Here is a 26684-nt window from a genome sequence, read left to right as displayed (position 1 = left end):
CCGCGTCCCAGCTCCGGGGCCGCAGCCTGGGCAGGCGCAGGGCAGGCCCCGAGCTCTCCATGCCGCTAGCCCCGCGGCTGCGGAGCCGACCGGTTGGCTCCTGCGATGGCGGCGGAAGGGGAGGCTGCGATGAGAGGTGAGGCTGCGGCCGGGAGGCCCCAGGTGGATGAGCGGCGCCGGACGCGCGGGAGCATCCCCCCCGCGCTGGGGGGTGAGCGGCCGGCTCCTCGACGCCAGGTGCTGGGCGCAGTTTGCCGAGGGCTCTTCTCGCCCCTGCGAGAAGGTCCCTCCAGGACCAAGGTCGTCCCTTGAGGACACAGGTGCTGCTTGGCGTCCCGCCCGTCTTCCCAGGGAGAGAGAAGTGGGGACTGCCCAGGGTCGCCGCCGGCCTTGGGTTGCCAGCAGCCTCCCATCTTGGTCCCGGCCAGACCTTTTGGCGAAGATGACCTGGAGAGGGACCCTCCGCCGACCACTGGGATCCCACTATGTCGTCTGCAGGGATTGCTGCAGGGACCTCTTAGATTTCATCTTTTGTAGGAAGCAGTTGTCATCAGCTATTGAAGGAACTCGGGTCCTGCTAGCCTGTATCCTCTGTGCTGGAAATATTCAATTTCCCCGAACCCGTTTCAAAAACTGCCCCAGCTGTGGGGCGGGCAGGGGGCCAGGGGAGCGCGTGGAGGCGGGTCCCCGGCACCTCTCCCTCGAAAATGACAAGTTGCACCGCAATAGCCCTCCGTCAGCGAGAGGTGGCCCTTTTACGGTTACTGCTTTAGGAAAGCCATCATTTGAATTAGTTTGTTTTGTTTTGTATCTATCTAAGTGGAGTTTTTGTGAATTGAGTTGGAAGCGTCGCTCTGTTCTTTTCCTCTCTCTAGTATACACTGGCAGCATTCTGAGGTCTCGTCCATGAGACCGCTCGCATTCGGGGATGATTATAAAGTATCTGTTTGGACAGAAGGGAGGGAGGGAAAAACACAGAAGTAACTAAAGGAAGGCCGGCAGAGAGAATATCAGGGACGCTATTGTTTAAATCCGCGCTTTGCTTTTGGAATATGGTGCTGAGTTGTGATTTTTCTCTGAGATACAGCAATGAGAAGAGGTGCTTTTGAAAACCTTATATAGTTAATTGGAATTAGGATCACAGGGAGATTTCCAACATTCTGTCATGTGAATATGTGAAATCTTTCTGGATGACATAAAGATGTGGGTAAGCACTGTTTTACAAAGAGAAGACAATGTGTATGGTATTAGGTTCAGACGTGTCACTGGGGTTATTTATGCTTAGCTTTAGTTTCTTCATCTGTAAAATGGGGATAATTATAGTGTCTGTTTTATAGGATTGTTAGGACTAAATGAGATATAAACGCATTTAAGTACATATAAAGTGCTTAGCCCAGTGTATGAGAAATAGGAAGTGCTCCACAAGCATTAGCTTAATACAATGATTAATTTACAGCTCCCATTTGCTTTGTGAGATTAACGAACCTTGTCTGGTTAATTGAAATGTTATCCCACCAAGTTAAAATTGGCCAAATTGAAAGAATAGTTGGGCTTTACTGAAAAAAGCGAAACATAAAAATGCACCCACTCATTCAAAGAGTGGCGTTCAGCACAAAAGCCTTCTGGACTAACAAGATTTTAGGCAAATAGCTATGGCTCTTTAGCTGAACACCAGACGTGCACTTGGGAATGATGAGAATTAATCCCTCTTAGATACGAGTAGCAAAGCGTCAGGGGGGGCTAGAAGGGCCAGCATTTATTGAAGTCCTGTGACGTATTAAGCGTTGCATAAGGATGTCTTCCTCAGCTCATAGCAGCCCTGTGACATCGGTGGCATTGTCTCCATTTTGCAGATGAGAAGAAAAAACGGGCTGGTCCCTCTTGCACAGCCAGAGAAATGACACACTGGAGCCAAATCTGTGGCGACCCGCCACACTGCTTTCCTTTCTCTCCTGTTTCAGGGGCTGGCGCTAATGAGCAATTTGCGCCCTTTCAGACCCCCTCTTTAAATGAAAAGGGTGAAACACATATTGCTACAAGTTCCCCAACCCCTGGTGGGAAAAAACAAAACAGAACAGGTCTCTATATCAGAATCCAGGACCATGTTTTTCCTTACACAGAATTTCTTAAGATTTCTTTTCCCGAGGCAGTTTGACATTAAGGTCCTGGTAGTAAGATACAAATCTAAAAGTGATAGGGAGACCCTCCCCATGGGGGTTACCCTGCTGACAATCACTTTAGGGCTGCTTTTGAGGATGGCTGCCAAAAATCAGCTGGTGCCTAACAGAACTGCCTGCTCAAGTTTTTAACAGGCTATGGTAAACACCAAGGTTAAGCAAGGTGCCAAGTGCCTGGGTGTCCTCCTAGCAAATGAGTCTGGAGTTCTTGGAGTCAGGGCTACCGCAATCATGCAGTAGCAGCATGTTTTCAAGACTGACCGCCTGAGATGGTTGGGGGTCTTGGCATCCGTGGGGCAGCTTTCTCACCTTCCCTTTCCTTTCCGTGGCATCTTTTCCCCTGTGGTATCAGACAACTCTTTCTAAGGTGTAGTTCTGCAATTATAGGGGCTTAGATTCATTTTTGTGACTCAGATAAAAAAATCATGTCCCAATCAGCTGTACATAAGCTGCCACTCCTGCCCTGGACCCTTAGGCAAAGCTTGAGCCTGAGTGCATTACTCAAGCTAAACCAGGATGGACTAAAACTGCTTTTCAAATGTTTGGGCCAAGGTTGGGGGGGAAGTGAGAAGCAAGAGGAAAAAAGAGAATGGCGGGGAGGAGATAGGGGTGGAATAAAGAGAGAAGAGGGGAGAGAGTAGCGAAGCAAGAGGGAAGGAAGGTAGAAAGTGAGGGAAAGAGAGGGGGTGAAGGAGCAAGGCTAGGAGCTGGGAGAGGGGAGAGTGAGCAGGGCGAGGGGAATGAGGCAGAGTAGAGGTGAGAGCAGGGAGTAGGGTGGGGACTCCCAGCCCATCAAAGTTTGACTCCAGGAGAAAATAAAGAAATTTAATGTTGACAATGTATAGGGAAATCCAAAATATTAGTATAGTAAACAGTGATTTTCCTTTTTTTTTGCTCAAGACTCCGTGGTTCTAAAAAGTCTGCTCTCTTCCTGTGCTGTAAACATTGATTACAGATCCTTTCAAAATCTCTCCCTTTACATAAAGTTGAGGAAATCATAAATGAGGTACTAGCATCTCATTCTAGTAGCCCTGACTTCAGTTGTCCCATTTAGTTGAAGACCTCCACCTTTCCACTGTGACAGCTCCATTGCGCGGGTGCCTGGATCTGGGTCATGAGTCAGCATCAGTACTGACATCAGTATCTGGGACTCCGTGAGCAGGTGCCCTGCAGGAGACAGGTGTACCTGAGACATCTGCCTGCTCTGTGAGACTGTGATTTCCGGTCCTGGGTTCTGCAGGCCTTCTCCCTGGAGCCTGTCCCCCCGCCCTCAAATCCCAGCCTGTCTGTACCCTCCCCCTGCCTCACCCAGTGCCTCCCTGCTTCCCGGTGGCAGGAGGCTGTGAAAACTTAGCAGAACCTACCATTTAAACTCTTATTGGAGCTGGGACTACAGCTGGAAGATCTTCTCTGCATCTGCTTGTAGTATTTCTGGATATTTACGGATCGTTTATGAAGCACTTAGCTGTGCATATACCCGTTTCTTCTTATGGTCCCATTTTCTTCTCTTGTGTGAAGTCATACTTACTGGTCCTTCACAAATACTCTTTAAATTATATCACTTAGGTTATAATCTCTCACCTACCCCCAAATAAAAAGTGTTTTTTAATGTTTACTTATTTTTGGAAAAACAGAGTGTGGGGGGGCGGTGCAGAAGGCGAGGGAGACACAGAATCCAAAGCAGACTCCAGGCTCTGAGGTGTCAGCATTGAACCTGATGTGGGGCTCGAACTCATGAGCTATGAGATCATGACTTGAGCCGAAGTCGGAAGCTTAATCAGCTGAGCCACCCACGTGCCCCTCACCTACCCCCAATTTTTAAACTTAAAATATTTTAAAATTTCTTAAAATACTTAAATCAGCCCAGTTATATAATATTAAAGTTCTCATTTGAAAATACTTAAATACTAGTTGGCATGATAGGAAATTTGTCATTATTCAAATAAATTAATTGTATCTCATTTCTCTAGTCTTTAATCTTATCGTTTAAATCTCTAAATAATATCTTTATTACAAAGAGATAAAAACAGAAGCTGAAGGAAAAGGAAATATGGAGAGAATCATTCTTCCACTCAACATGGTTTGCATTACAGGATATTTATTAATGAAGGTCAAGATTGTTGCCAGAAGAGAGTAATTGCCAATACATTCAAAATGATTTACTTCTAATATTTTATGTATTTTTTAAGTAGATAAGGAATATACTTTACCACATATTCCAAACATGTCTCAGGTCAAGTGGAAAGCCATCCACTGGCTTTTTCTTCCAAAGTATTTTTATTTTGTCTCCTTTATATGTCCTATAATCTGTTACATGATGGCGTCTGCCTTTCCCCATATGTTTTAAACTTTTCTACCTCTAGGCATTGCTCAGGCTGTTGTCTGCTCCTCAGATGCTCCTGCCCTTCCTCAGATGGGTGTATAGAAATCTTACGTTGTCTTGAAGGCTGAGCTCAGGTGTCACTATTTTTACTTGCCTGTGGAGGAGGAGAGCCGGTGTGTAGGGAAATGAGCATGAGCTTGGGAACCAGGCCTTTGAGACTGTGATCACGTTTCCTTATTTACTAGCTATGTGACCTTGGCCAAATTATTTAACTGCTCTGAGCCCCAATTTCCTTGTCTATCAAATGGGGAATAAAAATGCTTAACTTGGAGGCTTATGTGGGAAATGAGATTACAAACCGTTTAGTGAAAGCTGACGTTCAACTAATGATTTTTTCTTCTCCTTGAAACCTTCCCAGAACCTCTCCTACTTCCTATGGAAATGCTCCTCCCCTTCTATTTTCCCACTGTAGTCTTTTTGGGGGTCTATTATAACATTTGGGCCTGCTTGCCCCCACGTTATTTAGGTAGACCTCTTAGCCTCAGCCCTGGTTGCCCATTCCTAGGAGAGCAGGGTTGATTCTTACTCATCTTTACAATCTCCAACTCCTTGTACCTGTTAAATGCCTACTAAAGGTTTGTTGATTTTAAATGAATAATAATTGGTCTAATGTGTGGACAGGGCTGGTTCATTCATAAACTATCCATTAAATACATACTACTATAGTAAGCAAACAGATAGAGAAATGGATAAAGCAAGAAAAATAATATAAGAGCTTATAAATAGGTGAAAAGCAGTCAAAGTATGTGTAACAAGACAGAACCTAGTAAAATCTATAGTTTAACTGCTAAGAGTGAGTCTCGCTACCCAAAGGAGAAATCACATCTAGTTCAGTAGGGAGGGACTCACTGACTTTAAGAGAAGGTGCCAACTATAGTATCAGTGGGTAGATAATTCTTGGGGAGGTGGCCAAGAAGAGGGTCTTTCAAGACAGAGAATAGACAGGGATGTGGAAAGTCATCAGTGACTAGTTCTATGAAAGGTGCTGTTGGTATTTTGATAGGGATTGCATTGAATCTGTTGATTGGCTTGGGTCGTATAAATATTTTTAACAACATTGAGTCTTTCAGTCCACGAACATGATATGTCTTTCCATTTATTTGTGTCATCTTTAGTTTCTTTCATCAATGTCTTATAAGTTTTCAAAGCAAAGGTCATACACAGCCTTGGTTAAATGTATTTCGAGGTATTTTATTCTTTTTGATGCCAATGATAAATTGATTATTCTCCTAATTTCTCTTTCTGCCATTTTGTTATCAGTGTATAAAAATGCACCAAATTTCTGTATATTAGTTTTGTATCCTGTAATTTATTCTGTTAAGTTTTTGAGTTTTAGATTTTTCTATATTTAGAATTATGTCATCTGCAAATAATGATAGTTTGTTTCTTCCTTACCAATTTAGATGCTTTTTATTCCTTTGATTGCTGTGGTTAGGACTTCCAATGCTGTGTTGAATAAAAGTGATGAGAATGGATGTTTTTGTGTTGTTTCTGATCTTAGAGGAAAAGCTTTTAATTTTCCACCATCAACTATGATGTTAACTGTGGGTTTCCCATATGAGGCCTTTAATATGTTGAGGTATGTTTCCTCCATAAAACCTTTTTTTGTTTAAGTTTATTTTGTGTGTGAGAGAGAGAGAGAGCTGTAGGGGAGGGGCAGAGAGAGAAGCCCAAGCAGGCTCTGTGCTTTCAGCACAGAGCTGGATGTGGGTCCAATCTCATGAACCTGGAGACCATGACCTGAACTGAAATCAAAGAGTTGGACACATAACCAAATGAACCAGCCAGGCGCTTTTATAACCACTTTTTTGAGAGCATTTACTCATGGATTGTGATGGATTTTGTTAATTGTTTTTTTCTGCATCTATTGAAGTGATCATATGGTTTTGATTCTTAATTTTGTTATTGTGGTATATCACATTGTTTGGATTGTAGACATTGAACCATCCTTGCATCCCTGGACTAATCCTACTTGGTCATGGAGAATGGTCTTTTTAATGTATACTTAAACTTGGTTTGCTAGTATTTTGTTGAGAATTTTTGCATCTATGCTCATTAGAGATATTGGTCTGCAGTTTTATTATTATTTTTTATAGTGCCTTTTTCTAGTTTTGGTATCACAGTACTGCTGGCCTTATAGAATAAATTTGGAAGCATTTTTTTTCCTTTTTAATTTTCTTTACAATAGGTTGAGACAGATAGGTATTAACTCTTTTTTTAAATGTTTGGTAGAATTAATCTGTGAAGCAGTTGGGTACTGGACTTTTGTTTCTTGGGGTTGTTTTTTGTATTTTGTTTTTTGTTTTGACTACTGATTCCTTTTCATTACTAATAACTGACCTGTTCATATTTTCTCTTTCTTCCTGATTCAGTTTTCACAAAATTGTATGTTTCCAGGAATTTATTCATTTCTTTTAGATTTGTCCAATTTGTTGGCATATAATTTTTCATAGTTGTTTTATAATCCTTTGTGTTTCTGTGGTGTCAGTTGTTAACTCTTATTTTCTGATTTTTGTTTACTTGCATCCTCTTTTTTTTTTTTTCCTTGATGAGTCTGGCTAAAGGGTTATCAGTTTTCAAAGAACTAGCTCTTGGTTTTATTGATCATTTTTATTGTTTGTTTTGTTTTTATTTTTTTATTGTTTTTACTTATTTTTGAGAGAGAGCGAGAGCGAGAGAGAGCAAGCAGGGGAGGGTCAGAGAGAGAGGATGATACAGACTCTGAAGAGAGGCTACAGGCTCTGAGCTAGCTGTCAGCACAGAGCCTGATGTGGAGCTTGAACCCATGAACCATGAGATCATGACCTGAAGCAGAAGCCGACACTCAACTGACTGAACCACTAGGGCACCCCTTGTTTTTAGTCCCTATTTCATATTTTCTGCTCTGCTCTTTATTGTTTTCTTCCTTCTACTACTTTGGGTTTTGTTTTTTTTCTAGTTCCTTTTGGTGTAAGGTTAGATTGTTTGATGATTTTTTTTTGTTTCTGGAGGTGGGCCTGTATTGCTCTGGACTCCCCATTTAGATCTGCTCTTGCTGTGTCCCAAAGAATTTGAATCTTTATGTTTCTATTTTCATTTGTCTCCATGTATTTTTAAAAAATTTTCTCTTTAATTTCTTCATTGACACATTGATTTTTCAATAACATGTTTAGCTCACATATTTGTGTTTGAAATTTTTTTTTCCTTGAAATTGATTTCTAGTTTCATACCATTGTAGTCAGAAAAGGTGCCTGATAGGATTTCAGTTTTCTTTAATTTGTTAAGACTTGTTTGTAGCCTAACATGTGACCTGTCCTGGAGTATATTATTTGTGCACTTGGGGAGAAAAAGTATATTCTGCTGTTTTTGAATAGGATGTTTTGTATGTAGCTGTTGGTCAAAGCCACTGTTTCCTTATTGACTTTCTATCTGGATGGTTTATCCATTGATGTGAGTGGATTGGTAATGTCCCCTATTATGTATTATTGTCAGCTTTTCCTTTTATGTCTGTTAATATTTGCTTTATGTATTTAGTATATGGTAGGTATATATTTACAATTGTTTTATCCTCTTGTTGGATTGATTGCTTTGTCATTACACTTCATTTTCAGTTTTTATGTGACTTGAATCTGAAGTGGGTCTCTTGCAGGCAGCATATAGTTGAGTCTTTTTTTTTTTTTCTTTTTTTTGCTATTCATTCACCCTATGTCTTTTGATTAGAGCATTTATTCCATTTACATTGAAAGTAATTATTGATCGGGTTCTTGTTTGTTAATTGTTTCCTGTTTTTGTGGTTCTTTATTCCTTTCTTCTTGCTCTCTTCACTTGTGATTTGATGACTTCAGTGCTATGCTTGGGGTTTTTTCCCGTTAATTTTTTTGTGTGACTGTTATAGGATTATGGTTTGTGGTTACTCTGAGGTTTCTACATGACACCCTGTGTATATAGCAGTCTATAATAAATTGGTCACTTAAGTTTCAACGCATTCTAAAAACACTACATTTTTTATTTAAAAAAATTGCTTAATGTTTATTTTTGAAAGAGAGTGAGCGTGAGCAGGGGAGGGACAGAGAGAGAGGGAAACAGGATCCACCGTGGGTTCTGTGCTGTCAGCAGAGAGTCTGATGCAGGCCTGAATTCACGAACCACAAGACTATGACCTGAACTGAAGTTGGATGCTTAACCAGCTGATCTACCCAGGAGCCCCTACTTAATTTTTTTTTTAAAGTAAACTCCATGCCACATGTGGGGCTTGAGCTCATGACCCCAAGACCAGGAATTGCATGCTCTCCTGACTGAGCAAGCCCGGCACTCCAAAACACTGAATTTTAACCCCACCTCCATGTCCTACACTTATGATGTCATATTTTACATCCTTCCATTTTGTTTACTCCCTAATTTTCATAGATATGATTAATTTTATTACTTTTTAAAAAATTTGAGTGCAGTTGACACACAATGTTACATTAGAGTCAGATGTACAACTTAGTGATTTGACAAGCTTATATATTATCTTGTGTTTACAGTAAGTATAGTTACCATCTGTCCTGTTACATTTCTGTTACAATATCACTGACTTATGCTCTGCTTTATTCCTGTGACTTACTCATTCCATATCTGGAAGCCTGTATCTCCCTCTCTCCTTCACCCATTTTGTCCAAACCCCTCTGCAGCCATCAGTTTGTTCTCTGTATTTATAGTTCTTACTCTGATTTTTGTTTGTTTATTCAGTTTTTATTAGATTTTATTTATGAGTGGAATAATATGGTATTTGTCTTTCTCAGTATGACTTATTTCACTTAACATTATATACTCTAAGCCATCCACGTGGTCTCCAATGGCATGATCTCATCCTTGTTTATGGCTGGGTAGTATTCCCTTGTGATATATATCACATTTTCCTTATCCATTTGTCTGTTGATGCCCACAGGCTGCTTGCAAGTCTTGGCAATACACATAAGGGTGCATGTGTCTTCTTGAGTTAGTGTTTTCGTTTTGCTGGGCAAATACTCAGTACTGGAATTATTGGATCATACAGTATTTCTGTTCTTAATTTTTGGAGGAAACTCTATATTGTTTTCCACAGTGGCTGTACCAATTTGCTTTCCTACTAACAGTGCATGAGGACTCTTGTCCACATCCTTGCCAGCACTTGTTATTTCTTGTGTTTTTGATGTTAGCCATTCTGACAGGTTTGAGGTGGTATCTCTTTGTAGTTTTGATTTGTATTTCCCTGTTGATTAGTGATTTTGAGCATCTTATCATGCATCTGTTGACCATCCATATGTCATCTTTAGAAAAATATCTAGTCAGGCCTTTTGCCCATTTTTAAATTGGATTATTTATTTTTTGGTGTTCAGTTATAAAGTTTCCTTATATATTTTAGATATTAACTTATCATTGAGAAATCTTTGCAAATGATATATCCATTCAGATTGTCTTTTAGTTTTGTTGTTTTCTTTCCTATGCAGAAGCTTTTTATTTTGATGTACTTCCAATAGTTTATTTTACTTTTGTTTCCTTTGCCTTAGGAGACATGTGTGGGAAGATCTTGCTATGGCTAATGTCAGAAATTACTACTGTGTTCTCTTCTAGGATTTTTTATGCTTTTGGGTGTTATATTTAGGTCTTTAATCCATATTGAGTTTATTTTTGTCTATGGTGTTAGTAAGTGGTCCACTTTCAATTCTTTTACATGTAGCTGTCTAGTTTTCCCAAAACCACTTATTGAAAAGACTCTTTTCCCCCTTTATGTATTTTTTCCTCCTTTTTCATAGATTAATTGACCAGATAAATGTCAGTTTATTTCTGTGGTTTCTCTTCTGTTCTCTTGATCTGTGTGTTTGTTTTTGTGCCAATAACATACTGCTTTGATCTCTACAGTTTATCTTGAAATTGTAATACCTCTAGCTTCATTATTCTTTATCAGAATTGCTTCAGCTATTTCAGGTCTTCTGTTGTTCCATATAAATGTTAGTATTATTTATCCGAAGTTTGTGAAAAATGCTGTTGGTATTTGGTAGAGATTGTATTGAATCTATAGACTTCTTTAGGTAATTTGAATATTTTGACAGTATTCTTCCAATCCATAAGCATGAAATATCATTCCATTTGTGTCATTTTTAGTTTCTTTCATCAGTAGTTCATAGTTTTCAGTGTAAAGGCCTTTCACCTCCTTGGATAAGTTAATTCCTACATATTTTATTCATTTTGGTACAGTTGTGAATGGTATTGTTTTTTAAAGTCCTCTTTCTGCAATTGTTGTTATTTTATAGAAATGCTACTGATTTCTGGGTATTAATTTTGTATCTTGCAACCTTACTGAATTTGTTGATTACTTCCTATAATTTTTTAGTGGAGTCTTTAGGATTTTCTATGTATAGTATTACATGCAAATAGTGACAGTTTGCATTCTTCCTTACCAGTATAGATACCTCTTATTTCTTTTTCTTGTCCAATTGCTATGGCTGGGACCTTCAGTACTATGTTGAATAAAAATAGTGAGAGCAGACATCCTTGTCTTGTTCCTCATCTTAGCGGGGAAACTCTCAGTGTTTCACCATTGAGTATGATGTTAGCTGAGCATCTTTCAAATATAGCCTTTTTTATGTTGAGATATGTTCCCTCTAAACCTATTTTTTGAGAGTTTTTATCATGAATGGGCAATGAATCTTGTCAAATACTTTTTCTGCAGCTATTTAGATGACAAAATGATTTTTATCCATTGTTTTGTTAATGTGGTCTATGATGTCGATTGATTTGTTAATATTAAACCATTCTTTGATACTGAGAATAAATCCTACCTGCTCATGGTGAAAATTTTTTTTATGAATTGTTGAATGCAACTTGCTAATATTTTGTAGAGAATTTTTTGCATCTATGCTCATTAGAGATATTGGCCTCTAGTTTTGTTTTTTGTGATGACTTTGTCTGATTTTGGCATCAGGGTATTGCTGGCCTTTATAGAATGTATTTGAAAGCTTTCCTTCTTCTATTTTTTGGAATGGTTTGAGGAGAATAGGTATTAACTCTACTTTAAATGTTCAGTAGAATTGACCTATGAAGTCATCTGGTCGTGGACTTTTATTTTTTGGTAGTTTTTGGTTACCAATTCAATGGCATTACTTGTAATAGGGATGTTTAAGTTTTTTATTTCTTCCTGGTTCAGTTTTGGAAGAGTGTATGTTTCTCAGAATTTATTTCTTGTAGGTTGTCCAGTTTATAATTTTATATTTTCTTCTCTTATAATCCTTTTATTTCTATGGTGTTGATTGTTACTTCTCTCTCATTTCTGATTTTATTTATCTGAGCCCTTTTCCATTTTCTCCTGATGAGTCCAGCTAAGGTTTTGTCTCTTTTGTTTATCTTTTCAAAGAACCAGATCTTGGTTTCAATGACTTTTCTTCCTTCCTTTCCTTCCTTTCCTTCCTTTCCTTCCTTTCCTTTCCTTCCTTTCCTTCCTTTCCTTCCTTTCCTCCTTCCTTCCTTCCTTCCTTCCTTCCTTCCTTCCTTCCTTTCTTTCTTTCTTTCTTTCTTGCCTCTACTTCATTTATTTCTGCTCTGATCTTTATTTCTTTTCTTCTATTCACCTTGGGCTTTGTTTGTTCTCCTTTTTTCCTAGTCCCTTTAGGTGTAAGGTTATATTGTTTGAGTTTTTTTCTTGTCTCTTGTTTCATTCTTTTGCATGTAGCTCTCCAGCTTTCCCAACACCATTTGTTGAAGAGACTTTTTCCCAGTGCACATTCTTTGCTCCTTTGTCAAAGATTAACTGACCATATAATCATAGATTTATTTCTGGGGTCTCTATTCTGTTCCCCTGATCTATGTGTCTATTTTTATGCCAGCACCATACTGTTTTGATGACTACAGCTTTACAGTATGACTTGAAATCTGGGGCTACTTACTCTTTTAAACTTTTTTATCACATTTTACAGAAAGAATAATAGTAAAAGAAAAATATAAAACAAAAAAATGAAAAAAGAGAGTAAAAAGAAAAAGTGAAAGAAAATAAGAGGGCGAAAGAAAAAAAAAAACAAGAAAAATAAAACTGACCAAAAGTAAAACAAGAGAAATTTTAAAAAGAAAAAAAAATAAAATAAAAATTAAAGAATATGAAATAAAAGCAAACAAAAGAACCCGAAACCATGTCCCAGCACCGCAGGGCAGCTGGTGCGGGTTTGTGGGTCCTGGGTTCCCGGGTGTTGCAAGCTCCCTGAGCCAAGTACTGCACAGTGTGCGCTTTTAAGGTGGAGAGTGCCATGGTTCCTTGGCACTTTTACACTGTGGCTTTTTTCTTGTGCCCCAGGGTGGCTGGTGCTGGTGTGTGCTTGGGGACCCTGGGCTTGCTGAGGTCACAGGCTCCCTGTGGTGACCAGATCCACCAGTCATGGGGTCTGGACTACCCCTTATGGCATCCAGACCCTGCCCTGGTCTGTGCTTTTAGGGTGGAGGGGAGAACGGAAGGGAGAAAATGTTCTCATAGTTCTGCCTTTTTAAACCAGGGCTTTTTTTTTTTTCCCCCTGTGTCCCAGCACCAGTGGGCTGGTGTGGGCTTGCGGATCCTGGGCTTCCTGAAGTCACAAGCTCTGTGTGATGATCTGACCCTCCAGTTATGGCATCACAACCTGCTAATTATGGCATATGAACCTGCCTCTTATGATCTGCTCCTGTTTGGGCTTTTAAGGTGGAGGGGGGAGAGAGTGTTCCCACAGCCCCTCAGCCCTTTTAAACCTGGCTTCTTTTTCTGTCCCCCAGTGTGATCAGGGTTGGTGTGGGCTTGTGGGCTCTGGGCTCACTCAGGTTGTTAACTCACTCGGATGACGGGACTCACCCAAGATCCTGCTCCAGTCTGGGCTGTTACGGTGCGGTGGGAACACAAACTGTGTCCTCCAGAGCTCCTGCACCTCTTGGCAGATTTCTAGAGCTGTGTCTCCTACATGCTAGTTCCTCTTTTAAACCATGGCTTTTCTGTGTGCCCAAGGACAGGGCTGGCTGTTCCCAGTCCCTCGTGCTATTTCTCCGTCCCCCCTGCTGTTCACAGTGTTGGGGTGGGGGCTTTCTTTCTTACTGTGTCTCTGTTTCTCTTCCTGTTCTCTTGACATTCTCTATACCTTTGCTTGTTCAGTCGCTGTTCAGTCAGCCTTCAGTTCTTCCTCAGGAGGAATTGTTCTATTAATAGGTGTAATTTGGTATGTTCTCTGGAGGAGGTGAGTTCAGAGTCTTCCTACATTGTCACCTTGAACTGGGACTCTAATTTTACTACCTTTGTCTTAACTTTCCTACTAGCCTTACCAGTGATTGATCGACTACCTTTGCTATATGTTTGCTGTGACCAGTGAATTTTTTTCCTTTTATAATTTTCTTACCTCTAGTTCTGTTCCTTTTTGGTTTGTTTCTGCCTTTGAGAAGTCCCTTAAACATTTCTTGGAAGTCTAGTGACGATAAACTCCTGTAACTTTTATTTGTCTGGGAAACTCTTTATCTCTCCTTCAATTCTGAATAACCTTGCCAGGTACAGCATCCTTGGTTGAAAGTTTTTATTTCCCTCCCTCTTTCAGTACTTTGAGTATATCATGCCACTCTCTTCTGGCCTGGAAAATTTCAGCTGAGAAATCAGCTGATAGCCTTGTGGAGTTTCCCTTGTTCTTAACTGTTTGCTTTTCAAGATTCTCTCTTTAATTTTTTACATTTTAATAATTATGTGTCTTGGGGTGGGCCTGCTTAGGTTCATCTTGTCGAGGGATTTCTGTTTCCTGAACCTGGATATCTTTTTCCTTCTCCAAAGGTTAGGGGAGTTTTCAACTATTATTTCTTTAAGTATGTTTTCTGCCCCCTTCTAGGCAGTTCTCCTTCTAGGCTTCCTGTAATGCACATGTTAGTATATTTAGTGTAGCCCTGGGGTCCTTTAACCTATCATCTATTTTAAATTCATACGTATTATGTGTGTGTGTATGTATGTATGTATGTATATATGTATCTATCTATCTATCTATCTATCTATCTATCTATCCTGTTGTTCAGCTTGGGTGCTTTCCCTTAGCCTGTCTTCCAGATAGCTGGTCTGTTCTTCTATATCCTGTAGTCTGCTGTAGGTTTCCTCTACTGTATTTTTTCTTTCAATTATTGTATTCATCAGCTCTGACTGGCTCTTTTTTATATTTTCTATTAGTTTCTTAAAGTTCTCACTGAATTCACACACTCTTGTCATCTGGTGAACATCTTATTTTTTTACAATTACATCGAACTCTTTATTAGGTAGATTGCTTATCTCCATTTTGATTATTTTTTTCCTGAAGCTTTGTCTTATTCTTTCATCAGGAGCATATTCCTCTGTCTCTGTATTTTGCCTGACTCTCTGTTATTACTATATATTCCATAGGTCAGCTGCATCCCCTGGTCTTGAAAGTAGTGACCTTGTGTAAAAGGTATCTGTGAGGCCCAGTAGTGCAATCCCCCTGGTCACCAGCATCAGGTGCTCCAGAGGTACCTCCTGTGTGGGCTGTGTGTGCCCTCCTGTTGTGACTGGGCTATGACCTCCACAGGCACGCTGGTGGGCAGGACTGGCTTCCTTCTCGCTGACAGGGGTCTCCTGGAGGGGTGCCGGACCTGACACAGGCTGTCTACCTGGTGTTGGTGAGGCAGGGGCTGCTTTGCAGGAGTGCCTGCTGGGTTGGGTGGGTTGGGTAGAGCTGGGCAAGTGGTGCCAGTATGGTAATGGGAAGTGTAAGAACTGGCTCCCACAAGCTACTGGCCAGCTAGGCTGAAGTAGGGCAAGAAAAATGGTGCCTACCAGTACTCCCATTCCCAGAGAAAGCTCCCACAGATCCCTGCCCCTCTGGCACATGCCCTAATGTTAGTCAGTAAGTCTCCTTTATGTATAACCCAGGTACTTTTCAAACTATGCTGTTTCTGTGGTGGGTCTTGGATGGAGCGATACTAAGAATAGAGCCTCAGTTTCCTGTAGCTGTCCATCTCCTGGAGTTATGCCCTGCTGGTTTTCAAAGCCAGATGTTATGAGGACTTGTTTTCCTGGTGGGGCAGGTCCTCAGGGCTGGGAGTGCCCATTATGGGGCTTGACTCCCTGGCTACCGTGGGAGCATCTCTGTGCCTGTGATGTCCCCCCTGCTTGTGGGTCTCTGCCGCACCAGTGGTTTCATTCTCTGGGGCATCTTTTCCCCTCCTATCCCTCGTGATGTGGCCTTTTCTTTATTTCTTTAGCTGTGGGAGATCTGCTCTGCTAGTCTTCAGGTTGTTTTCAAAGCGAGCTGCAATATACGTAGTTGTTGCCATGGCGTGTCTGTGGGAGGAGATGAGCTCGGGGTCCTCCCACTCCGCCGTCTTCCTTAAACCGCAACCATTGTATCTTTCAGAGGTTCCATGTGGCATTTGGCGTATCCAGTCATGCCAGATCAATGTGAATCATGATGATAGCATGCACCATGGCTCTATTTACTCATCAGCTGCAAGAATTATATTTTCCCAAGTGTAATGATGATGTGGGTATAGACCGGCCAAATATAAATATGTTTTTCTGCTTTTTGGAAAAACCTGTTAATAGTCAAAGTGCTAAACCCTGTATTCTTTTTATGCATGAGGATCAATCCAGTCTGGAACAAAGTTAGAGGACTTTCCTGTTTCTGATGAACTACTGTTTCTTGCTTTTGCCTATACCTGGATTAGGTTGTAATGCCTATGAAATGTTGACCTTTTCCAGAATAGTCATAGTCAGGGAAGCCGTCTTCAGTGCTTACATCATTCTGATTATATTCTGTATCACAACTGAGTGGTTTTCCATGACTCTGATTTCCTTATAGTCATAATGGGTGTATCTGCTCCCCCTTGGTCCCATTTCAAAAGCTTAGTATAGACTGGCCTCTAGAGCTTCAATGCTTGCTAGACTTTTGGGTGTGTTGCCATATCTGTTAAGTGCTGGTATCCAAAGCCGAACTTCTGTTGGGAGGGAATGTGGAATAGTGACCTGCTTTTGGCTTTGAGAGGATCTGAACTCTTTCACATAATTATTGTGTGATCTTTGGCACGTCTGTCAGTTTGGGTTCAACCAGAGGAACAGAACCAGTAGGAGATATATATATATTAAGAGATTTGTTGCAAGGAATTGGCTTATGCAACTGTGGGGGCTGGCCGGGCAAGACTGGAATCCACAGGGCAGGCTGTTAGGAAAGGCAGCTGGACGTCTGGGGCACGGCTGAAGCAGCTGTATGTAGGCAATTTCCTCTACTTCAGAGTAGCCTCAGCTCTGTTAAGGCCTTTCAACTGATTAAATCAGACCCCCCCCAGATTATCTAGAATAATCTCACTTATTAAGGTCAATTGATTATGGGCTTTAATCATGTCTACAAAATACCTTCCTGGCAACACTTACATTAGTGTTTGAGTAGCTAAGGATCATAGCCTGGCCAAGTTGGCCCAGCACTAAGACCATTACAGCAAGTTACTTCACTTCTCTGAGCCTGTTTCCTCATTTGCTAAACCACCATTGTAGGCTTGATGTGAGGATTGTATAAAATAAGAGAGGTAAAAGGTATAGAGCCTTGCATGTAAAGATTTAGTAAAAGGTTATTCTATTTGTGGTGGTGGTAGTGGGAGGAGGGTGACATTGGTGGTGGCTGTGGTCTCACCTACAAAAGTCACTTTCCTGATCATTCTGCTTCACTGCAGTGATGTCCAGTTGGCTTCCTAACTGATGTTCTTGCCTAAAATTCTTCTTTTTCCTCCTTCTCCATCATCATCATCATCATCATCATTATTTATTATTATTATTATTATTATTATTATTATTTACCTCAAGGCTGTAATGCAGTCTTCAAGTAGCTCACTATTCTCCATCTCTGAAAAAGTCTTTTACTGAAATCTAGACACACTATGTTTATCGCTTTCCTCAGTGTATCAGTTAACATTCCAACTCCCTTCTCCAAAGAGGCCCCACCTTGCTTTCTAAAAGCTAGTGGGACAGAGGACTGCCTTCTGTGGCATGAAAATTTATTCTAAGTGTATTTTGCTCTTTTTGAATTTCTGTAGTGATTGAAAGTGGACATGCATAAGAACCATTTCTCATAAGAGGCTACTGTATTTAAGTTCTGCTTCTCATTTGTTTATTTATTTGACAAAATGATTTCTTTTGTTTCTTTTTCCTCCTCTGAATGTACTACTGTAAATTAAGAAAACAAGTATCTTTTTAGGATTTTCTCCAATTTTAGTATATGTGCTGCCAAAGCAAGCACTAGGATTTTCCCCCAAAATTTTATAGTAATTTTTATCTTTAAGACAAAAGTAGTTTGTTGGTTTTTTTCTAGATCAAAATGGGTACATGACAGGCAATACTTAAATATAGTAGAATCAAATAATAAATAAGAATTTAGCTAGGAAAATCTTTCAGTTCCCCGCCCCATCAATAACAAACAACATGTAAACAAATGAACGAACTTAGGAACTGTTTATAGTCTATATAGGAATGACATTTTTGGCATTGAATGTCAGTCACACAGGCAAGGGAGTGGGCCATTTTATTCATGGCTTAAAATAAGGTAGCAAGGATCTGGTTACCTCTGTGATACACCCCTTCTACTAGTAAGGAGGGGCCAGGGATTTCCCAGGCTTGCCCCGTGCAAAGGCATATATATTCCAGAGCATGTATGAGTTAGGATATGGATTTGCTCCTACTGGAGTGTGTACCAAAAATAGCCTTAACATGCACAGGTGCCCTGGGCCTCTTGCACGGTGTATACCAAGGCTCTCCATGTCTGGTTAGTGTTCAGAGTGGAACACAGACCAGTTGTATGGGTGTGAATGGGAGAGAGATTGGAAGTTTATGACTTTCAAACCCTAGAAAGAACTAGAAAGAGTGTTATTCAGTTTATAGCACAACCAGGTAGGAAGGATGCGGTAAAAAAGCGCTAGTCTATTCCCCTGTGGGAATAGTCACCTGGTGAGCAGAACTTGTCAGCTGTGATCCTATCATGTCCGGCATGTTGTTCCAACAGTACATATTCATCAAGCTACTGTGAAGCAGGCACTGCGCTGAGGGGGCTGGTAGAGGACATTGACCCAAAAGACTTCTGTTTCATGGAACTTAAAATCTAACAGAGCCTTCTGTGTATCCTGGAGTTCTACCATATTAACTCTAACCCTAACCCTAGTTTTTAGTTCAAGTAAATCCATTGAGAGCAACCAACTTGTGACAAGGCATCCTATGGGTGATGTTTGAGGGAGTCACATGGTCTGGTTTAGGGAAGAGAAAACTTTAGGACAAAGGTGTGTGATATTATGGTTGTCAACCAACGTTTGAGGAGGTCTATAATACACAAACTATCTCAGTGACATCTGTGACCCAGACTTTTCCAAAGATACTTCCATATTAACCCAAGGCTGGAGTGCTGTTGGCGATGTGGGGAGATGGAGGAGAGGGACAAAATTGGGAAAAGGCCTCATTTAGGTGTATCAGGGAATAAAAGCTAGTGCATAATCTTGAGGCATTGAGGAACACGGCCTACCCACTTGCCTGTGTGGCATTCAATGCAGGAACATCATTTTTATACATGGTAGCAGTTCCCAAGTTCATTTTAAGACATGAGGCCCAACAATCCAAGCAGCTAGCACAGCTTTACCCCTGAGGCTCTCTGACAGCCATGCATAGTTCAGTCTTGCTCTCAGACCACTGTCCCCAGCCCAAATAGTTCGGTTTTCCTGTCTATTGAGTGATTCTCGGAGTCCATTCTAACCATTCAGAGCTCTTCCCTAGTGTCAACATTTTGCTATCCACTGTATCTCACTTTGCCTACACTGTATTTGATCAGAGTTCTGTTCTCTCTTTGGCTTTTTTGTTCAGCACACCAGCCAGACATTTGGTTTGAGTATATAAATGTCATGCTGGTCACTTTTGCAGATGGCGTATTTTTGAGGAGGCTTAGTCAATTTGTTACATATAATCTGAATCCAAAAAGATGCCGTTAGGGTGGTGCCAAAGAAGATTAAAGTTAACAGCCAAAAAAAGGCCAGTGCCTAAGTATAAAAAAGAAAAAACTGTAGATGTATGAAAAGTAAAGATGTGACTTAACAACAACTTGAAGAAAAGACAGATTTGGGTTTACTCAAAGAGAGCCCTGTTGAGGAGTCAGAAGACTCTCAAATCAGTCCCTTCTCATCAATTTCCAGCTGTATGATAAAGGGCCAAGAACTTAATCAACTGTGGAAATCTTTTTCTTTCTTGGAAAAAGAGGAAGTTATATTAGACAGTCTGTAACACCAGTTACAGTTCTAAAACTACACTGTTGATTCATTCATTTATATAAAGTAAAGGTCCATATATTAAAGAAGAACTAATGCAGTCCTATAAATAATGAAAGTATAATCAAAACATTATCAATAAATGTTCTCTCTTCTCTGGGGGGTATACAACTCCTGCGTGTTCTGTTCTGATCACACCACACATCAAAGGATTTTTTTAGTTCAAGTAAATCCATTGAGAGCAACCAACTTGTGACAAGGCATCCTATGGGTGATGTTTGAGGGAGTCACGTGGTCTGGTTTAGGGAAGAGAAAACTTTAGGACAAAGGTGTGTGATATTATGGTTGTCAACCAACGTTTGAGGAGGTCTATAATACACAAACTATCTCAGTGACACCTGTGACCCAGACTTCTCCAAAGATACTTCCATTCTAGCTCGTAGTTGGGTTATTTCTCTACTTATGAGACTGACGTATTTGAGAGCAAACACTATGCTGTATTCATTTTTGCATCCTCTCTGGCCTCTACCACAATTCCCTGTACAATAGTAAGGATGTAAATATTTATAGCTAAATTGAAAACGTATTAGACTTTTTAGACATGGGATTGATGGTTAAAAATTAGAGAGATATTTTGGTCTTCCAAGGAATAAAATTTTCAAATAATTGAAATGTCATGAAATCATATGAATTACAGTGAGATAGCACAGTGCTTTCATTCAAATGAATCAGACGAATAAGGCTGGCAATGTCCATTGTTGCTGAGAATCTAAAGCAAACTGGAACTCTCATACATGGCTGGTGGAAATGACACAAAACACTTAGGGACACAGTTTGGCAGTTTTTCAAAAAGTAAAACATAGACCAGTCTTACAAGTTAGTCATTCTACATCTAAGTACTTACTAAACACAAATGAGAATATTTGTCTACACAAAGATGTGTACATGAATGTTCATTTACAATAACCAAAAATTGGAAATAAGTCAAATGGCCATCAACAGATGAATTAAAGTGATAAAATATACCCACCCAAAGGAGTAAAGAATAAAAAGGAGTAAAATACCAATACGTTCAACAACATGGATGAATCTCAAAATCGTTTTGGGGAAAAGAAGCCAGCTCAGAAGGGCATATATCATGTTCTATTTATATAAAGTCTGGAAAATGCCAACAAATGGTCACATAACAATAAAGTCACTCTGCCTGGGTTGGGAGTGGCGGGAAGGATGGACTGCAAAGAGCGGTGGAGAAGGTTTTCTCCAGTTAATTTTATATGTATTAATTTTGTGGTGGTTTTGATATACAGAGATTTTAGCTTTTTAATGTAATAATTTCTTTCATGGCTTTTACCTTTGGGATCATCCTTCAGAAATCCTCACTTTAAGATTATATAAATATTCACATGTATTTTTTCTTATACTTTTATGATTTATTTTCCTCCAAGTAACTCACTTATTCATTACAAATTTATTTTGATAAGCAGGGAGAAATATAGATTTAATATCTTATGAATAGTTAGGAATTGACCTAATACTAGTTCTGGAACAATCCATCATTGCCCCAATTATGAGTGTGGGTGATGTGTCAGGGATTATGTTAAACTGGAAATGCAAATATGGTCCCTGCCCTCAAGAAGTTGTGTCTAGTGAGGGAGACTGGCTGGTAAAAAGAATCCCAGTGAAGTGGGATAAGCTCAATAATGGCATCAGTTGCAAAGTGCCACCATCTTACCTAAAAGGGGCCCCAGTCAGGTAGCGGGTTTGGGGGCAGTGGTCAGAGAAGGCTTCTTATAGGAGGTAACATCTGACCTATGTCTTGGCAGGTAAGTTTATGTAACTCTGATTTGGGAATAGGGCATTCCAGGCAAGGGAGGAGTCGGCCCAGGGAGGCAGAGCCATGAGCGGGTGCGCTGTGATTGGGGAGTGTCACCTAGTGCCCTGTGGCTGTTGCATGAGGAAGAGAACAGCACGAGATGAAGCCGGTGGCCAGGCTGTGCTGCGCCGTGCAAGACTTTGTGTTACATGTCAGCTTGAATTCAGTGGAGAGCCACAGCTGGGTTTGGAGCAATAGAAGGAAGTAATTAAATCTGTTGGGCAATAGTCACACTGCTAGTGGTTTGTATATTGAATAGTCTTTTAGCACACGGCTTTTAATTCAAGCAGTGATCACAATTTTGAATTAAATATATGATTATTAATGTTTTGCATTCCCTTCTTCAGAGGCGTGGGAGAAATTTATTTCGTACTAATTAGATAAGGATTTTCATGTGGAAATCTGAATTATCTGGCACTAGCTCCAGAGCCAGCGTGACCCTTAATTTGACTGGCACCTTATTTAGCAGTTACACCATGGTTCAATCTGATCATTTGCATTAGGGTTGAGACAGATGCACATCCATGTCTGTTTGGGTCTTCTACCTCGGCATTATTTTCAATTCAGATAAATAAGCAATGTACTACCTGATAGCAGACTTCATCCAACAAACTTCACAGATTCTATAAGGATTCAACATTGATCTCTTTCTTTACAGAAGCTCTGTAAGGTAAGTCTAGTCTGTATCAGTCTGTATTTCACAGATGAGGAAAGCACAGAGAGCTTAAGCACCACATGATGAGTTGAGGGGACTTGGACAAAAGTGTGCTTGCTGTGCACAGTGCCACGTCACTGTCCCCTGTCCCATGGTAGCTGGAGGTGGTGGAATACTCATGTTGCATGTGCAACAATGTTACTGCAACAGGTACTTCAACTTGAGCTAGGATCCTTGTGGCTGTTTTATGAAGTACATACAGTCCGGAAGTTCTGCCGTTAGAAGAGTGCTCAGAAATCAGTAAAGGTCGTCAGGATCCACCTACTCCCCATGAAAAAGAAGGTGCCTTTGTCAGAGTAGGGGCTGTTCCCCACTACAAATAACATCCCTTTGTGGACTGTGATGCCACAGTTCTTAGAAAGGATTAAACATGGCACATCACTAATGCTTTCCATCAGTTATCCAGTGTGGCATGTAGAGGTGATCAAAGCCATGTGGCTGCCACTTTCTGAAATCCGTACTTACCACTTCCCCTCATCCACAAAAGGATCCTCTATTGGCAGGTGATTCCTGTGAAAAGTTTTCTCTTAACTCTCTTGAATACATTGCGAACAGATCTCTCTTTCACATACAGTTTAGGACAAGGGTCGGTCTGGAATCCCCTGCAGTTGATTAGAAACTCCCTGTCCCTCCTTCTCTTTAGGAAATGTTTCATGAAAGTGGCTCAGCATGTTCTCATATCTTTAGCAACATTAAGTTCATAGTATCAGCAGTTCATGTTTATTCTTTGGATTTAAGAAAACAATATAAGGGGGGGCTGCACACATGATTCTTTAATATTGCTTTCATTTCCCTTGCCTTTGGGGATGTGTCGAGTAGGAAATTGCTGCAGTTGAGGTCAAGGAGGTTGTTTCCTACTTTCTCCTTGAGGGTTTTGATGATTTCCTGTCTCACATTCAGGTCCTTCAGCCTGTTTCCTTTGCAGTGCAGAAGCTTTTTATCTTGATGAGGTCCCAATAGTTCATTTTTGCTTTTGAGTCCCTTGACTTTGGGGATGTTTCAAGGAAGAAATTGCTGCAGCTTGAGGTTGAGGAGGTTGTTTCCTGCTTTCTCCTCTAGGGTTTAGATGGTTTTCCGTCTCACATTCAGATCCTTCATCCATTTTGAGTTTATTTTTGTGTATGGTATAATAAAGTGGTAAATTGGGTAAATTTTCTTGCTCATCTCACACTCTAGACCAGTATCCAGGTTCATTTTTCTGCATGTTGCTGTCCAGTTCTCCTAGCACCATTTATTAAAGAGACTCTCTTTTTTCCATTGGATACTCTTTCCTGCTTTGTCAAAGATTAATTGGCCATACACCTTTGAGTCCAATTCTGGGTTCTCTATTCCGTTGGTCTGTGTGTCTGTTTTTGTGCCAATACCATACTTGTCTTGATGATTACATCTTTTTAGTAGAGGCTAACCTCTGGGATCGTGATGCCTCCTGTTTTGGTTTTCTTCTTCAATATTACTTTGTCTATTCGGGGTCTTTGGTGGTTCCATACAAATTTTAGGATTGTTTGTTCTAGCTATGAGAAGAATGCTAATACAATTTTGATTGGGATTGCATTGAATGTGTAGATTGCTTTGGGAAGTATTGACATTTTAACAATATTCTTCCGTCTATGAGCATGGAATGTTTTTCCATTTCTTTGTGCCTTCTTAAATTTCTTTCATAAGTTTTCTATAGTTTTCAGCATACAGATCTTTTACATCTTTGATTAGGTTTATTTCTAGATATTTTATGGGTTTTGGTGCAATTGTGAATGTGATCAGTTTCTTTATTTCTCTTCCTGTTGCTTCATTATTGGTGTTCAAAAATGCAACTGATTTCTGTATGTTAATTTTGTACCCTGTGACTTTGTTGAATTCATGTGTCAGTTCTAGCAGACTTTTGTTGGAGTCTATTGGGTTTTCTATGTAGAGTATCATGTCATCTGCAAAAAGTGAAAGTTTGACTTCATCTTTGCCAATTCTGATGCCTTTTATTTCCTTTTGTTGTCTGATTGCTGATGCTAGGACTTCCAACACTATGTTAAACAACACTGGTAAAAGTGGACATCTCTGTCATGTTCCTGATCTCAAGGGGAAAGCTCTGTTTTTCTCCATTGAGGATGCTATTAGCTATGGGCTTTTCATAAATGGCTTGTTTGATGTTTAAGTAAGTTCCTTCTATCCCGACTTTCTCAAGGGTTTTTTTATTAAGAAAGGATGCTGCAAATTGTCAAATGCTTTTTCTGCATCTATTGACAGGATTATATGGTTCTAATCTTACCTTTTGTTAATATGATGTATCACGGTGATTGATTTGTGAATATTGAACCAGCCCTGCAACCCAGGAATGAATCCCACTTGATCATAGTGAATAATTCTTTTTATATGCTGTTGAATTCTATTTGCTAGTATCTTGTTGAGAATTTTACATCCATATTCATCAAGAATAGGCCTGTAGTTCTCTTTTTTTGCTGGGTCTCTGTCTGGTTTGGGAATCAAAGTGATGCTGTCTTCACAGAATGAGTCCGGAGGTTTTCCTTCCATTTCTATTTTTTGGAACAGCTTGAGAAGGATAAGTATTAACTCTGTTTTAAATGTCTGGTAGAAATCCACAGGGAATCCATCTTGTCTAGGACTCTAATTTTTGGGGATATTTTTGATAACTGCTTCAATTTCTTCACTGGTTATGGGTCTCTTCAAATTTATTTTTTTCTTGTTTGAGTTTTGGTAGTGTGTGTGTGTGTGTTTAGGAATTTGTCCATTTCTTCTAGATTGTCCAGTTTGTTGGCATATAATTTTTCATAGTATTTTCTGATAATTGTTTGTATTTCTAGGGATTGGTTGTAAGAAATCCCTTTTCATTCATGATTTTGTCTATTTGGGTCCTCTCTTTTCTTTTTTTTTTTTTTAATAGTTTATTAATAGTTCCATGTAACACCCAGTGCTTATCCCTACAAGTGCCCTCCTCCATGCCCATCACCTCCCTTCTCCTCTCCCACTCCCTCATCAGGCATCAGTTTGTTCTCAGTATTCAAGAGTCTCTCATGGTTTGCCTCCCTCCCTCTCCTGGCTAGATGTTTATCAATTTTGTTTATTTTTTTCAAAAAAACAACATGGGAACATTGGTACAGTCACTGTAGAAAACATTATGGAGGTTCCTGAAATAATTAAGAACAGAAATATGATACAATAATTCCAGTACTGGGTCCTTACCCAAAGAAAATGAAAACACTGATTCAAAGAGATATATGCACCCTTATGTTTATTGCAGCATTATTTACAATAGCCAAGACATGGAAGCAACCCAAGTGTCCACTGATAGATGAATGGATAAGGAAGATGTGGTAAACACGCACACTCTAGAATATTACTCAGCCATAAAAAAGGATGAGATCTTGCCATTTGTGACAGTGTGGATGGATGTAGAGGGTATGATGCAAAGTGAAGTAAGTCAGATTGAGAAATAAATACCATACAATTTCACTCATGTGGACCTAAGAACAAAATAAATAAAAGAACAAAAAATAAACCTCTAAATACAGTGAATAAACCAGTGGTTGCCAGAGGAGATAGTTGAGGGTTGGACAAAATGGGTGAAGGGGAGTGAGAGGTACAGGCTTCCAGTTATGGAATGAATAAGTCACAGGAATACAAAGTACAGCAGAGGGAATACAGTCAATGTTATGACAATAGCCTGGTGTGGTGACAGATGGTAGTGACACCTGTGGTGAGCATAGCATGGCATTTAGAGATGTTGAGTTACTGTGCTGGACACCTGTAACTAATGTAACATTGTCGACTATGCGCAAAACAAAATTTAAATAAGAAAATAGTATTATAGAAATGTATGAATAAATGCTATTTTTTCTGGGAAAAAGTAACATATATTATCTTTGCCATTGGGAAGTGACAGTTTGGTGAGGAAAGACAATATCAAAATATTGAAGCATATACCTTCAAAGTGAGTTTGACAAAAGCAGAGTTAACTTTCAATTCCTAACACATGGTCTCATTTTTTAAGTAAGTATATGTGGAGGCTGAAAGTAAATTGGGAGGTTAAAAATGAAATCTTTACTCTTTAAATTGAGTCACCTTTTAAGAAAAATCCACTACATGATCTTTTCATCCAGAACTAATTAGTCCCACTGACCCATATTTTCCTTTTGTTTACAGAAAGCCCTCTGTTTTGAATTCACTTCTACTGCCATAGCCAGACTTGATGAAACATAGCTAATTAAGGGGGCAATATTCCCTCACTCGTTAGGGAACATACGAATAAGGACCCTCAGAGCTTTAGGTTTTGATTTTGTGAAAAGAAGAATATTATTCTGCCAGCCT

At 39.9% G+C, this 26684-nt stretch overlaps 1 protein-coding gene across 6 annotated transcripts in view; it reads left to right on the top strand.

Moving 5' to 3' along the window:
- The first annotated feature begins 25 nt into the window (after positions 1-25).
- The window catches only part of ARNTL2 (aryl hydrocarbon receptor nuclear translocator like 2), a 108468-nt gene continuing 81809 nt past the window's right edge, over positions 26-26684 (top strand). For all 6 annotated transcript variants that reach the window (XM_029954818.1, XM_029954817.1, XM_029954815.1 and 3 more), the window contains exon 1: positions 26-136. In XM_029954818.1, the coding sequence (XP_029810678.1) occupies positions 106-136 (31 nt within the window). In that variant the 5' untranslated portion in view covers positions 26-105. The remainder of the gene's footprint in view (positions 137-26684) is intronic.

This window comes from Suricata suricatta, chromosome 10, assembly GCF_006229205.1.
Source record: "Suricata suricatta isolate VVHF042 chromosome 10, meerkat_22Aug2017_6uvM2_HiC, whole genome shotgun sequence".
Taxonomy (NCBI): domain Eukaryota; kingdom Metazoa; phylum Chordata; class Mammalia; order Carnivora; family Herpestidae; genus Suricata; species Suricata suricatta.
This window is presented reverse-complemented; position numbering and strand designations above follow the sequence as displayed.